Here is a 10,302-nt window from a genome sequence, read left to right on the forward strand (position 1 = left end):
TAAAAAAAATGCAGTCAAAATGCTGTAATACTCTTGATGCACATAATTCTTAATTCTAACTTCCAGTTTACAAATTTCTCAACTTTTGTGGTACACAACTTGCCATAAACTGAGCATTACCGACAACAACTTACCGATGATAACTCATCGCATCCTAATAAAGCGTAATAATCTTCCAAATCTTCAGGTCTGCAGTTCAAAACGGCCTCCATTAAACAAAGTGATGATTTCGAAGGGAGAAGTTAAAATATCAGCAGCAGCCCGCTTTCGTTGACGCTGCCCTCTTCCCACAGGTTGTCAGGGAGATCCTCGGATTCAACAGAATCCTAATTTTGTGAAATATTTGGGGTTCTTAGAGTCGGAAAGCGGACTGTAATTGCAACCATATGACGTATGATGCATTTGAGTGACTCATCCTACTCTCCAACACATGACGAATTTTAAAGGGACATCGATGTAAATTCTACACACAAGAAAAATGACCAGAAAACAAAGTTAATAATGTGACACGTAAGGCTTTCTGATTTCCCCTAAAAAATAAACTATTGGGAAAAAATCGATACCTTTACAAATACGAATAATGCGTACAGGATTTGTTATCTTCGCCAAAATTGTCTGACAGTACCTGAATGCAGCATTTTTTTGTTATGGTTTCATTTTCGTGACGTAAGGGGATGGACGTTCCTATTGCTTCTACTGGATGAGAGCACGTCACGTGACATATGCAAATGAGCCAGCTGTCCTCGGGGGAGGGATCCGCTCCCTCAGCTCAGCGGGCTCTGCGGGCTAAAGATGGCGGACGGAGAGAACAGTCTGGGAAAGGCCTTGTCGGGCGCATCAGATATGGACGAGCCCGCCGCTAAAAAGTCCAAAATTACCCTGACGAGCAGCTACGGCCACAAAGTCACTGACGCTAATGAATTCCCTTGCATGTCTGGAGTCACGGAGAGTTGGGGGGCGGCGGTGAATTGTGGCCAGCCAGCGGAGAAGGAAGCCAAACCGGCGATGGCGGTAGAGCAGGCCCCAGGAGCGCAAGGCGGAGACAACAATGGCCTGGGACTGCTCGTCTCCAATCCTTTTAAGTCCGCCGTCAAACCAGACGACAGCGCCGTGCTCGGGACATTCGAGGCCAGTGCCGGTAGGTAAAGAGGCAGACGTTGTGAACGCACCAAGCGCCTTTTCTCCGGCGGGTGCACGTTTTACCAAATCGAACGAAAATTCATTTTTTAACTGAAAAAGGATCGCTCCACTTTTTCCTTCGATAGCCAAACTGTACCTGGTGGCAGCGTTTTCCTGATAATGATGACACGTAAGCGAGAAGGAAAATGTCTATTGGAGACATAAGAGGAGTTTTCATGAATGGACTTGTTCCCACGAGACACCGAACTTATAGCGACGTAGCATTTGTTAGCTGGCATGACTTTAGTCCACACCCACTTCCATAAGGGAAGTTATTTTATACATCCATATGGATCAGATGTAACTGGCCGTGTAAATTACCACTCTAAACGTATATTTAGCGATGTCACCCGCACTTGTAGTCTGTTTAAAAGTTCTTGCGTTGTCTGCACTCAGGTCTCATTGGGTGTGTCGATCGCCCCGCCAATGGCTTTGCTGTCACGCCTGAGCATGTCACGGAGGAGGATGACAGATCCTCGCATGCCAGCTCCAGTGACTGGGCACCTCAACCACATATAGGTGCCTGGGTTGAATTTGAGCACCCTATATCGATTTATGATCATTTGCCGTGCTGAGTTGTCGTCTTTTTGACCAGGTTCCTACAGTTTCATCCAGCAGCATATAAGAGAAACTGACCCACGGACCATTCTGAGGGAGTTGCTGCCCGAGACTGTACTCCCGCCGGATTTAGATGACATGACATTGTGGCAGATCATCATCAACATCTCAGAACCTCCTAAAAGAAAAAAAAGGAAGGATATCAACACCTTGGAAGACGTGGTCAGGCTACTCCATGAAAGTAAAAGAATTCTGGTGCTGACTGGTGCCGGGGTATGTGTCTTGTATTTGTACTCACTTAGTTTCGGCCACGCATGAAAAGTAGTTGCCAAATCCTGCACACATCCCGAGAGTTTGGTCGGGTTCCGCTGCGTCAGTAACCTTAAAATCAATGCAAACATATTTTGTTTGGATTTGAAATCGACCTTTTGTGACACACCTTGTATGTGATTGTGATGGATAGAAAACAATACATACCAAAGAGTCCATTGTTCGTGATTTTATGGGCTCACTAAATTTAAATTCTCTGCTCTTCCTTCAGGTGTCCGTTTCGTGCGGGATACCAGATTTCCGCTCCAGAGATGGAATTTATGCCCGTCTTGCTGTTGACTTTCCTGATCTTCCAGACCCACAGTCTATGTTCGACATTGAGTACTTCCAAAGAGACCCAAGGCCATTTTTCAAATTTGCTAAGGTTTGCTTAATGTATGTTTCTTCTTACGAAGCCAGTCCAGGTGTGAAGTGTGGGTCCCGTTTTGCTCGCAAGTTCTCAGTGCATGGTCTTTGTCACAGGAGATCTACCCGGGTCAGTTCCAGCCTTCGCCCTGTCACAAGTTCATATCGATGCTGGACAAGCAGGGCAAGTTGCTGCGTAACTACACGCAAAATATCGATACGTTAGAACAAGTGGCCGGAGTTCAGCGAATCATCCAGTGTCACGGTAGGTGGCAACGTTAACAGCTCAAGATCAAAGTTTCAAAAAGTCTAACAATGACTCTTTCAGGGTCATTTGCTACTGCTTCCTGTCTCATCTGTAAATACAAAGTGGATTGTGAAGCTATAAGGGAGGACATCTTTAACCAGGTATGTATGTTGACATTTATTCTACGGCCCGACCACTAAGAATATTTTGAAGCTGAGATTGGGGGGGGGAAACGATTAATCAATATATTAGCTTACTGTTTTGTCACTTGCAACAACTATATGGATTTACTGTATACCGCTTTAGATTTAAAACAAAAACATGTTCTTTTGCAGCGGGTCCCTCATTGCCCCCGGTGTCTGGATGTTCCTTTAGCAATAATGAAACCAGACATCGTCTTTTTTGGAGAGAATCTTCCAGAAATGTTTCACAGAGCCATGAAGCAGGACAAGGACGAGGTGGATCTTCTAATAGTTATCGGGTCTTCACTTAAAGTCCGACCGGTCGCCCTCATCCCAAGTATGCTCTCGCCCAGACTAGTGAATTTATTTGTGCGCAAATGTTTTCAGCGGCTTTTTTTCCCCCCCCCCTGTCCTATCTAGACTCTATTCCTCATGAAGTGCCTCAGGTCTTGATCAATCGGGAGCAGCTGCCTCACCTCAACTTTGACGTGGAGCTGCTCGGCGACTGCGACGTCATCGTCAATGAGCTCTGTCATCGACTGGCCGGGGACTTTGAGCAGCTCTGCTTCAACACCGTAAGACTCACCGAGATCACGGAGAAACCTCCCCGGTTAGCGGAGCAGCCACCGTGCGAGGACCTGTCCGCCGCGGACGACAGAACGCCAGAGGAGCCCAAGCGGCACAGTACAGACTCGGTCCGAACGCCTTCGCCGCACAGTCCGAATGTCACAGAAACTGGCGGTCACGTCGCGCCGCCGGAGCCTTGTCCTGACGCTCAGTGTCCCAGCGAAGATAACTCTGAGCCCAACCGGTTCTCACTCAAGGATGCAACTAAAGAAGAGACCACAGAAGAAAGGAGTCAATCTTCCCACCATGAATTTCGGCGGAGGTGCTGGATGAATCGCATCAGCCGAAGTCCAATCAGCAAGCGCCTTGACAGTAAGTCGACCTTAGTAGAGATCACTACTGTGTAAATTTGATCACTCTTTGAATGTTTTTTTTAGTTAAAGTTTTTCTTATTTGTGAATAGTTTTCCAAAAATAGCCAGTGTGCGCTTAAGCTATTCACAGAAGTATAAAACAAAGACGTGGCCATTAAATTCATTCTGCATGTGACCTACAGCGGGCCAGTACCTGTTCCAAGCACCGCATCACTACATCTTCCACGGCGCCGAAGTTTACTCAGACTCTGAGGACGAGACGTCAAGCTCATGCGAAAGCGAAAGCGACAGCGAAGAGTCGGAATGCAGTGGCGACGAGGGAGGGGAGATCAGCGAGCTGGAGGACGCCGACGGAGCGGCCAGCCTCAGAGACACGATACAAGACACTTTGACCAATGAGGCGATGTCGACTTTGCAGACGGACAGTACAGCTGAACAAACTCACAGCAGCGCACATTTTTAAAGTATACATTTGACTAAGCACTCATTGTCCTTTTACATATGTATATGTATACATATAAGCTCTTTCATATATTTTTTTTTGACTCATCAGACTATCTTCTTTCATCAAATTGTGTGGCAACTTATGTGAATATGGATTTTTTTTAGCCACACACTGTTTATATTGCCATCTTTTTTGTGTTCTTGTATGGAAATGCATCAGTTCATCTACTGCAACTTCTGACTAAAGACAGCAGTTTAAGCTTTAAGTCATGACTGTCATCATAATGTGACATTAACTGTGGCGTGATGTGATGTTTTTGCAACTGTTTTATGTCACGGTAGCATGAACATTTTCGGTCAAAATCCTGCTAAGACGTACCCTCCGATGTCTTACTTGAACATTTTGGCTAACCTGAACACGAACAATTCAACTCTGATGAGGGTAAATGCAGCAGATAACAGTCCTCTTTAAGTTTAAAACCAAAGAACATTTCATCTGAGATCTGAATTCGATATAAGCTTTGTAATATATTCCTCGTGTCAACTGAGTCTCGGAGAGATGATTGAAAAGGTGTTTCCTTCAGACGCGGCAGCTACTTTTTATGGTCAAGCCTCTTATTTTTATACTCAGCTTTGAGACATACTCTGCCCAGAGTAGATGATGGTCTTTCTGTACAAAGTTGTCGTTTGTTTTATTACAAAGCCTTACTATGTTCCATCAACGTTGGGGGCGATAAAATGCCATCTTCATAAAACCGATCGTTGCTCTTATTTTTCATGGACTATAAGTGGTGTTATAATAATAATAGGAGTATTCTCTTAGCGCTCGAGCCTGCTGCATGTTAACATGTTGGTCGGCTGATGAGATTTATGTGAGCCTGGTGCCAACATCATTCACATGCTATTTCAGTCTACGATTGAAGAGTACGGTTTGCCGCCATTTAAATTGTTTTTTCTTCTGGGGTTCTCAGTAAAAAGTTTGGAAAAACAAGGGGTCACTCATCTGTTATTTATCACACCTTCACACAAAATTAATTTTTGCCTGGACCCAATAAAATTGCCACATCAACATATAATGTACATTTATGAGAAAGGGCACACAGGACCTGAATTGACTGTCATTCACCCAAAAAAATTGTCTGATTGATAATTTGTTAATTATCTTCACTTAATAGGCAAAATAAAAACTGAGCTGACTTACATTGGGTCCCTACCAAAAACATATGGAAATATCCATGCTACATACAAATCACACACCTTGCAAAATGAAAATACATGTGATGTAAGAATATGTAGCGTCATCAGAGGAAATTAATTTATTCCACTTATTGAAATGACATGTACATGGTGTCCATGATCTACCGTCCCTAAACTTGAACCAATTAATGTCCTAGTTAAAATAGAATTTTGTTTATCATAGAATGAGATTGAAAGAATCACAAAGGAGTAGAACTAGCAAATGTTTACGTAAACGTATTTTAAATGAGTTACCCCCTCTAAAAAAGACAACTTTAATTAATAAGAATTTATGCTAATATACTTTTGTATTGCATTTGTTAAATTGAGACAAATAATTGCCGTTTTTACGCCGAGCCAGTTGTTGGTGGTAACGCGCCGTCTCGTCGTACGTCTTCGCATAAATGACGTTACGAAGAAGAAGAAGAACGTCACGACAATGTCGTAAAAATCCCGTCATCGACAACGCCAAACTGAAAACAGACTCGGCTGCTTGATAATGCACTTGTCGATATCGAAAGTACGTCCACAGCTTTAAATGCCAGGTATCGGTTCACGGCGACGGTTGGAATGGAGGCTATGGAAGATGATTGTTCGGACGTAAAAGATGACCATAATCATAACTACTGTACGGGCAGTGAGGTCCAGAAGAGTTCAAGCAGACAACTCTGCGACCTAACTCCGATCCAGCAGCCTGTCTGCTTAGCGGTACCGGGAGGTGAAGTGGGGTCAGTTCGGACGGGTTTACTATGCCGAAGCGCATCGGGTTCGGAGTTCATGGACTCGGACTCAGGCAGCGAGTGCAGCGATGTCGGCGGCGAGACCGAATGCGCGACCCCGGGCGGCGCCTCTGGCCAAGACAAACTCACTCTCGACTCAACTTCAAAGTACCGTAAGTTAACGTTCTTCCTGTACATTCACACCCTTATAATAAAACACACGTCTGTGATAATAAACCATAATAATAAATAATAAACGGTAACCCTTCCCATGTTCTTTTTCCTTTGTAGTTCTCAATGCCATGGCCGTGGAAGACTACCGCAACAACCACTGGCCAAACCTGGAGAAGGCCATTGAGCGCCTTCTCATCCAAAATCCCACAGACCACATCTCTGTTTCATACGCTCAAATATACAGGTGATGACCCGATCACTAAAGCTGGGATATTGTGATTTCCTAAGTATATGGAAGCGTTAAGTGTGGCGAAAGCTACAATCAATAATAACACTAAGTAATCAATATTATTGGCAGAAATAACGGGCCCTTGTATGTTTTGTTTCTTTCCACAGTTACGTCTACAAATGTGTTTGCCAGCAACACTCCAAGCTGCTCTACAATGATCTGAAATCCAAAATAGCAAATCATCTACAGCGGGTATCCTCTGAGCTGAATGTAAGCGAAGCTAAACGTGTCTCCCAACCCATCAAGTGCAAAATGAAACCAAAATACACTTTATATTGTTTCTAGGAGGTCCCACTTGAAAACCTGATTGAAAGCTTCAACACCGCCCTGACACAATACATCACATCTCTTCAGTGTATTGTCCCAGTGTTTATGTATTTGGTAAGTCACTGACAGAATGCGGTATTTTTTCTAGGGATGTGCGAGTAACATACCTTATTTCACAGTATTGGTAATCGAGATGTCGTCCAATTCGAGGCAGTTTTATGATCAGGACCTAGAAATGAGAAGAATAGAAAATTGACATCAATTTCATGCAATTTAATGAAAATGTCTATTGGAATATGAGGGTTTTTTTTTTTTAAATGTATCAAAAGTACTAATGGTATCGGTGCTTAGTATCTGTGACTACTTGCACAGCTACCAGTTTGAAAAAGGTGGTACCGAACATCACTAATATTTTCCATTCCTTCATCTGGCATGCACATTTTTGACAATAAACACACGCGTATACAAATATAGATTCCAATTTGTGCATGATTGTTTTCAGAACAAGTTCTACATTGAATCCAAGCTCCATCGTGACCTGAATCAGGATCTGATGAACCTGTTTGCTGATCACGTGGCAGAGAAATATATCGACACACTGTTGCGTGAGTGCCTTGCTGTTTGCGTGAATATGGGAAAATCCTGAGTGCGTCTGGAACGATGCGGCCTCATTCCAAAATGGACGAAATACATTTTTGTGCACAGATGCTCCCCATTCAGCCTGATGGCTCTTGAGAGGTGCACCATAGAGGAATGGGCGTAATTGCTCAAAGACACTGTAGGTGTGCCAAGCATGTGACTTTTAGAGTCCAAAAAACTTCGAGGTTGTAATTAGGATTAAGAAATGACTGGATACTTGTAAGAATGCGGACGTATGTGGTTCCGTACAATTTATTTTGGGAGTTTGTGGAGATAATGAACACAATCCATTTTGGAATAAGGCTGCTGGTTTACTTTGCTTGTTTTGTGGGCAAAATTGTCACTGACTTCTCAAGCCTTTTTCTTTCAGCTCTTCTCGTTAAAGCACACACAGTGCCCTTCAAAGTACAGCCGTCTACCATGGCCAGTGTGGTCAAAGGCCTCCACAGCCTCCGACCAGGTGTGCAACCATAAAACAAAGTTGTTACACTGTGTGTGCGTCAAGTAAGTTGCATAAACGCTACATAACATTTATCATTTTGAAATTCTTTTGTAGAGTGGTCCCAGTTGGCACCTGCTCTCTTCTCTGACTTTATTCCTCAAATCAACCCTCCCGCTCTGGAATCTCTGCTGTTGGACTACGCCGCTAATGACCAGAAGCTCCAAATGGAGCTTTCAATGAACGGTTTTCAACGGTTAGTTGCGGACTGGGGCAGAGTGTGATGATATACAAAAAAAAAATAAAAATTGACAAAGCCCAAACCAAGTTTCATAATTTTTTCTACTACCTTTACACAAATATTTTAAAGGTCAAGTACAAATAAATAATGTGGTTGCAAAAATGTGTTTTTGTTTTTCAGGGGTGATCAGTCTCGCAAGAGGGCCAACGATGACTTCTGAGTGGAAAGTGGGGATCTGCATTTAAACGACCCGACGGCCTCACTGTTCCACATGAAGGACAAGGTTCAGAATTGGCTCACGTTGACATCAGAGTCGGGACGGAGCTTGCGTAAAAGGGAATTGCGGAAAGCCGGACGGAGCCAGGGGGTGACGCACTTCTGCCCCTACGTCACACCAGAAGGCGGAGTGGACAATGTCATGCCACGGCATGTGTCAACAGGCACACGTCCACACAGTGGAGGCTCATACATCTCGACAGTTTTGTGTCTTACGTGCTTAAAACTGCATGAACCAGGCGGGCCTATGTTCCTGTGCCTCCCACTTGTTTATACAATCCGATAGGACCTTTTTTCCAAAAATCGGTTACACTGATTGTAGAGTTAACGGTTTGTTTCTTCATGGTGTCTGTTCTGATCACATATTTCATTCCTAACATGACTCATAAAAATGTCTTGCAAATGATGGGGCTAACAAAAACTCGTGCTGCTAATCATCTATACCAGGGGTGTCAAACTCATTTTTTTTCATTGTAGTCATAGCTTCTTTCGGAGGGCCATTATGACTGTCCACCCAAATAAATGTATGAGCACCTCATATATATATATATATATATATTCAGTAAAAGCTACAAAACAAACTGACAACTAGTTTTCAAATCAGACGAGTAAAAACTCATCAAATATTAAAAAAAAGATATTAAAAGTGAAGACAATTTGCAATTGTAGTAACGACACACGAATTTGATGCACAATTTAACTTCGCGGGCCACATAAAATAATGTGGCGGGCCGTATCTGGCCCCCGGGCCTTGAGTTTGACACCCGTGACCTATACCGTATGTTTGTATACCAATCCTTTGGTTACGCTTCTTTATACTGTGAAGTCAGCAGCAAGAACACAAAAGAGTGTGGCAAGAAATGGGAACTAAACTGTGATTCTACATCTATGTTGTTGCTTTTGTGTTGGTATTAACCAAGCTCTGGTTCGAGTAACACCAAAGAGGATTGGCAGGAAAGTACTTAGTATTGATTCAAGCTAATGTTAAATATGCATGTTTACTTATGTATCCAGATTATTTTTTTATACAAACTATTTTTTGTTTTTGTTACTGAATTCAAAATCTGCATTGTAGACTTGCATGTAGGAAGGACTTTTTAGTCACTAGAGTGCCAGAGATCTTATTTGCCTTATGTGTCATTGTAATCGTACAACAACAAAAGATATGCAAATATTACAACAACGTGCAGGTCGACATGAACAGTCTAAAGTTTTTCAAAATGTCTTTGTGTACCTTTTTATTATGTCTGTTCCACATTAGATCTGATAAAGTTTTTGTGTGGAAAAAAATGTGACATAAACCTTCTATCCTCTATATTGCCTGATGAGTTGGACGCTATCCCAATATTGGACTTTCAGAAAGAGGTTCCTGGTCAATTAAAAGGCACTTAGAGACAAAAAAAGGAAAATAAATACATTCTGGGATTATTTTTGCACTTGAATCCTCGTTTGGAGATGTGACAAACATCGGGGAAGGTTTGATTCCGTTTATAAATGGCGTCAAGTCTCACTATTTAGCTGCAACATTCAGGCCAAGCAGATCCGTATAACCAAAAGAATTAAATACAACTGAACTGTACTGAGTGATACATTTCTACACCACTAGAGGGAAACAGCATACCATTACCACACTTTAAAAATCTCTGGTCAAGACTAATGAAATCACACTTCTCCACATTGTGTACAATAATAATAGTCTGCCAATGGTAAACAACAACACGAGAATAAGTATAAAAGGTATTCACCTGACTGTCCCACAACACTCATCAGTAATACTTTAAATAAAAATAATACCGA

At 42.7% G+C, this 10,302-nt stretch overlaps 3 protein-coding genes across 5 annotated transcripts in view; 2 read left to right on the forward strand and 1 right to left on the reverse strand.

The window, feature by feature from the left end:
• Positions 1-10,302, reverse strand: part of dnajc12 (DnaJ (Hsp40) homolog, subfamily C, member 12) — a 33,919-nt gene that overhangs the window by 1,481 nt on the left and 22,136 nt on the right. The window contains exons 1-5 of one of the 3 annotated variants that reach the window (XM_088384276.1): positions 7,524-7,599; positions 7,078-7,139; positions 2,215-3,672; positions 2,036-2,118; positions 1,277-1,915 (exon numbers count right to left, since the gene is read on the reverse strand). In XM_088384276.1, coding sequence (XP_088240402.1) covers positions 1,277-1,357 — 81 coding nt within the window. In that variant the 5' untranslated portion in view covers positions 1,358-1,915; positions 2,036-2,118; positions 2,215-3,672; positions 7,078-7,139; positions 7,524-7,599. Of the gene's footprint in view, positions 1-134; positions 1,241-1,276; positions 1,916-2,035; positions 2,119-2,214; positions 3,673-7,077; positions 7,140-7,523; positions 7,600-10,302 lie in introns of those variants that run through there. The other 2 variants (XM_088384275.1, XM_088384277.1) reach the window with 2 other exon arrangements.
• On the forward strand, positions 733-5,216 carry sirt1 (sirtuin 1). The gene is made up of 9 exons (XM_088384270.1): positions 733-1,138; positions 1,576-1,698; positions 1,775-2,010; positions 2,279-2,431; positions 2,530-2,677; positions 2,741-2,820; positions 2,995-3,178; positions 3,262-3,780; positions 3,964-5,216. The coding sequence occupies exons 1-9, from the start codon at positions 793-795 to the stop codon at positions 4,242-4,244; spliced, it is 2,070 nt and encodes a 689-aa protein (XP_088240396.1). The 5' UTR covers positions 733-792; the 3' UTR covers positions 4,245-5,216.
• cacul1 (CDK2 associated cullin domain 1) lies at positions 5,890-9,933 on the forward strand. The gene is made up of 8 exons (XM_088384273.1): positions 5,890-6,353; positions 6,472-6,598; positions 6,751-6,853; positions 6,929-7,024; positions 7,413-7,515; positions 7,920-8,009; positions 8,106-8,244; positions 8,410-9,933. Exons 1-8 carry the CDS (start codon positions 6,032-6,034, stop codon positions 8,447-8,449), a joined length of 1,020 nt encoding a protein of 339 aa, XP_088240399.1. The 5' UTR covers positions 5,890-6,031; the 3' UTR covers positions 8,450-9,933.

This window comes from Syngnathus floridae, chromosome 9 (genome assembly GCF_059516105.1).
Source record: "Syngnathus floridae isolate MCC-2025c chromosome 9, RoL_Sflo_1.0, whole genome shotgun sequence".
Classification (NCBI taxonomy): domain Eukaryota; kingdom Metazoa; phylum Chordata; class Actinopteri; order Syngnathiformes; family Syngnathidae; genus Syngnathus; species Syngnathus floridae.

What these genes read in the sequence shown, in the direction of transcription:
- cacul1 (XM_088384273.1), top strand. Translation starts at nt 6,032, where the DNA reads ATGGAGGCTATGGAAGATGATTGTTCGGACGTAAAAGATGACCATAAT. An exon ending in TCATACGCTCAAATATACAG is followed by an intron (nt 6,599 to 6,750) that starts GTGATGACCCGA and finishes TTCTTTCCACAG; the next exon opens with TTACGTCTACAAATGTGTTT. An exon ending in GGGTATCCTCTGAGCTGAAT is followed by an intron (nt 6,854 to 6,928) that starts GTAAGCGAAGCT and finishes TATTGTTTCTAG; the next exon opens with GAGGTCCCACTTGAAAACCT.
- sirt1 (XM_088384270.1), top strand. Translation starts at nt 793, where the DNA reads ATGGCGGACGGAGAGAACAGTCTGGGAAAGGCCTTGTCGGGCGCATCA. An exon ending in CATTTTTCAAATTTGCTAAG is followed by an intron (nt 2,432 to 2,529) that starts GTTTGCTTAATG and finishes TCTTTGTCACAG; the next exon opens with GAGATCTACCCGGGTCAGTT. An exon ending in GGGAGGACATCTTTAACCAG is followed by an intron (nt 2,821 to 2,994) that starts GTATGTATGTTG and finishes GTTCTTTTGCAG; the next exon opens with CGGGTCCCTCATTGCCCCCG.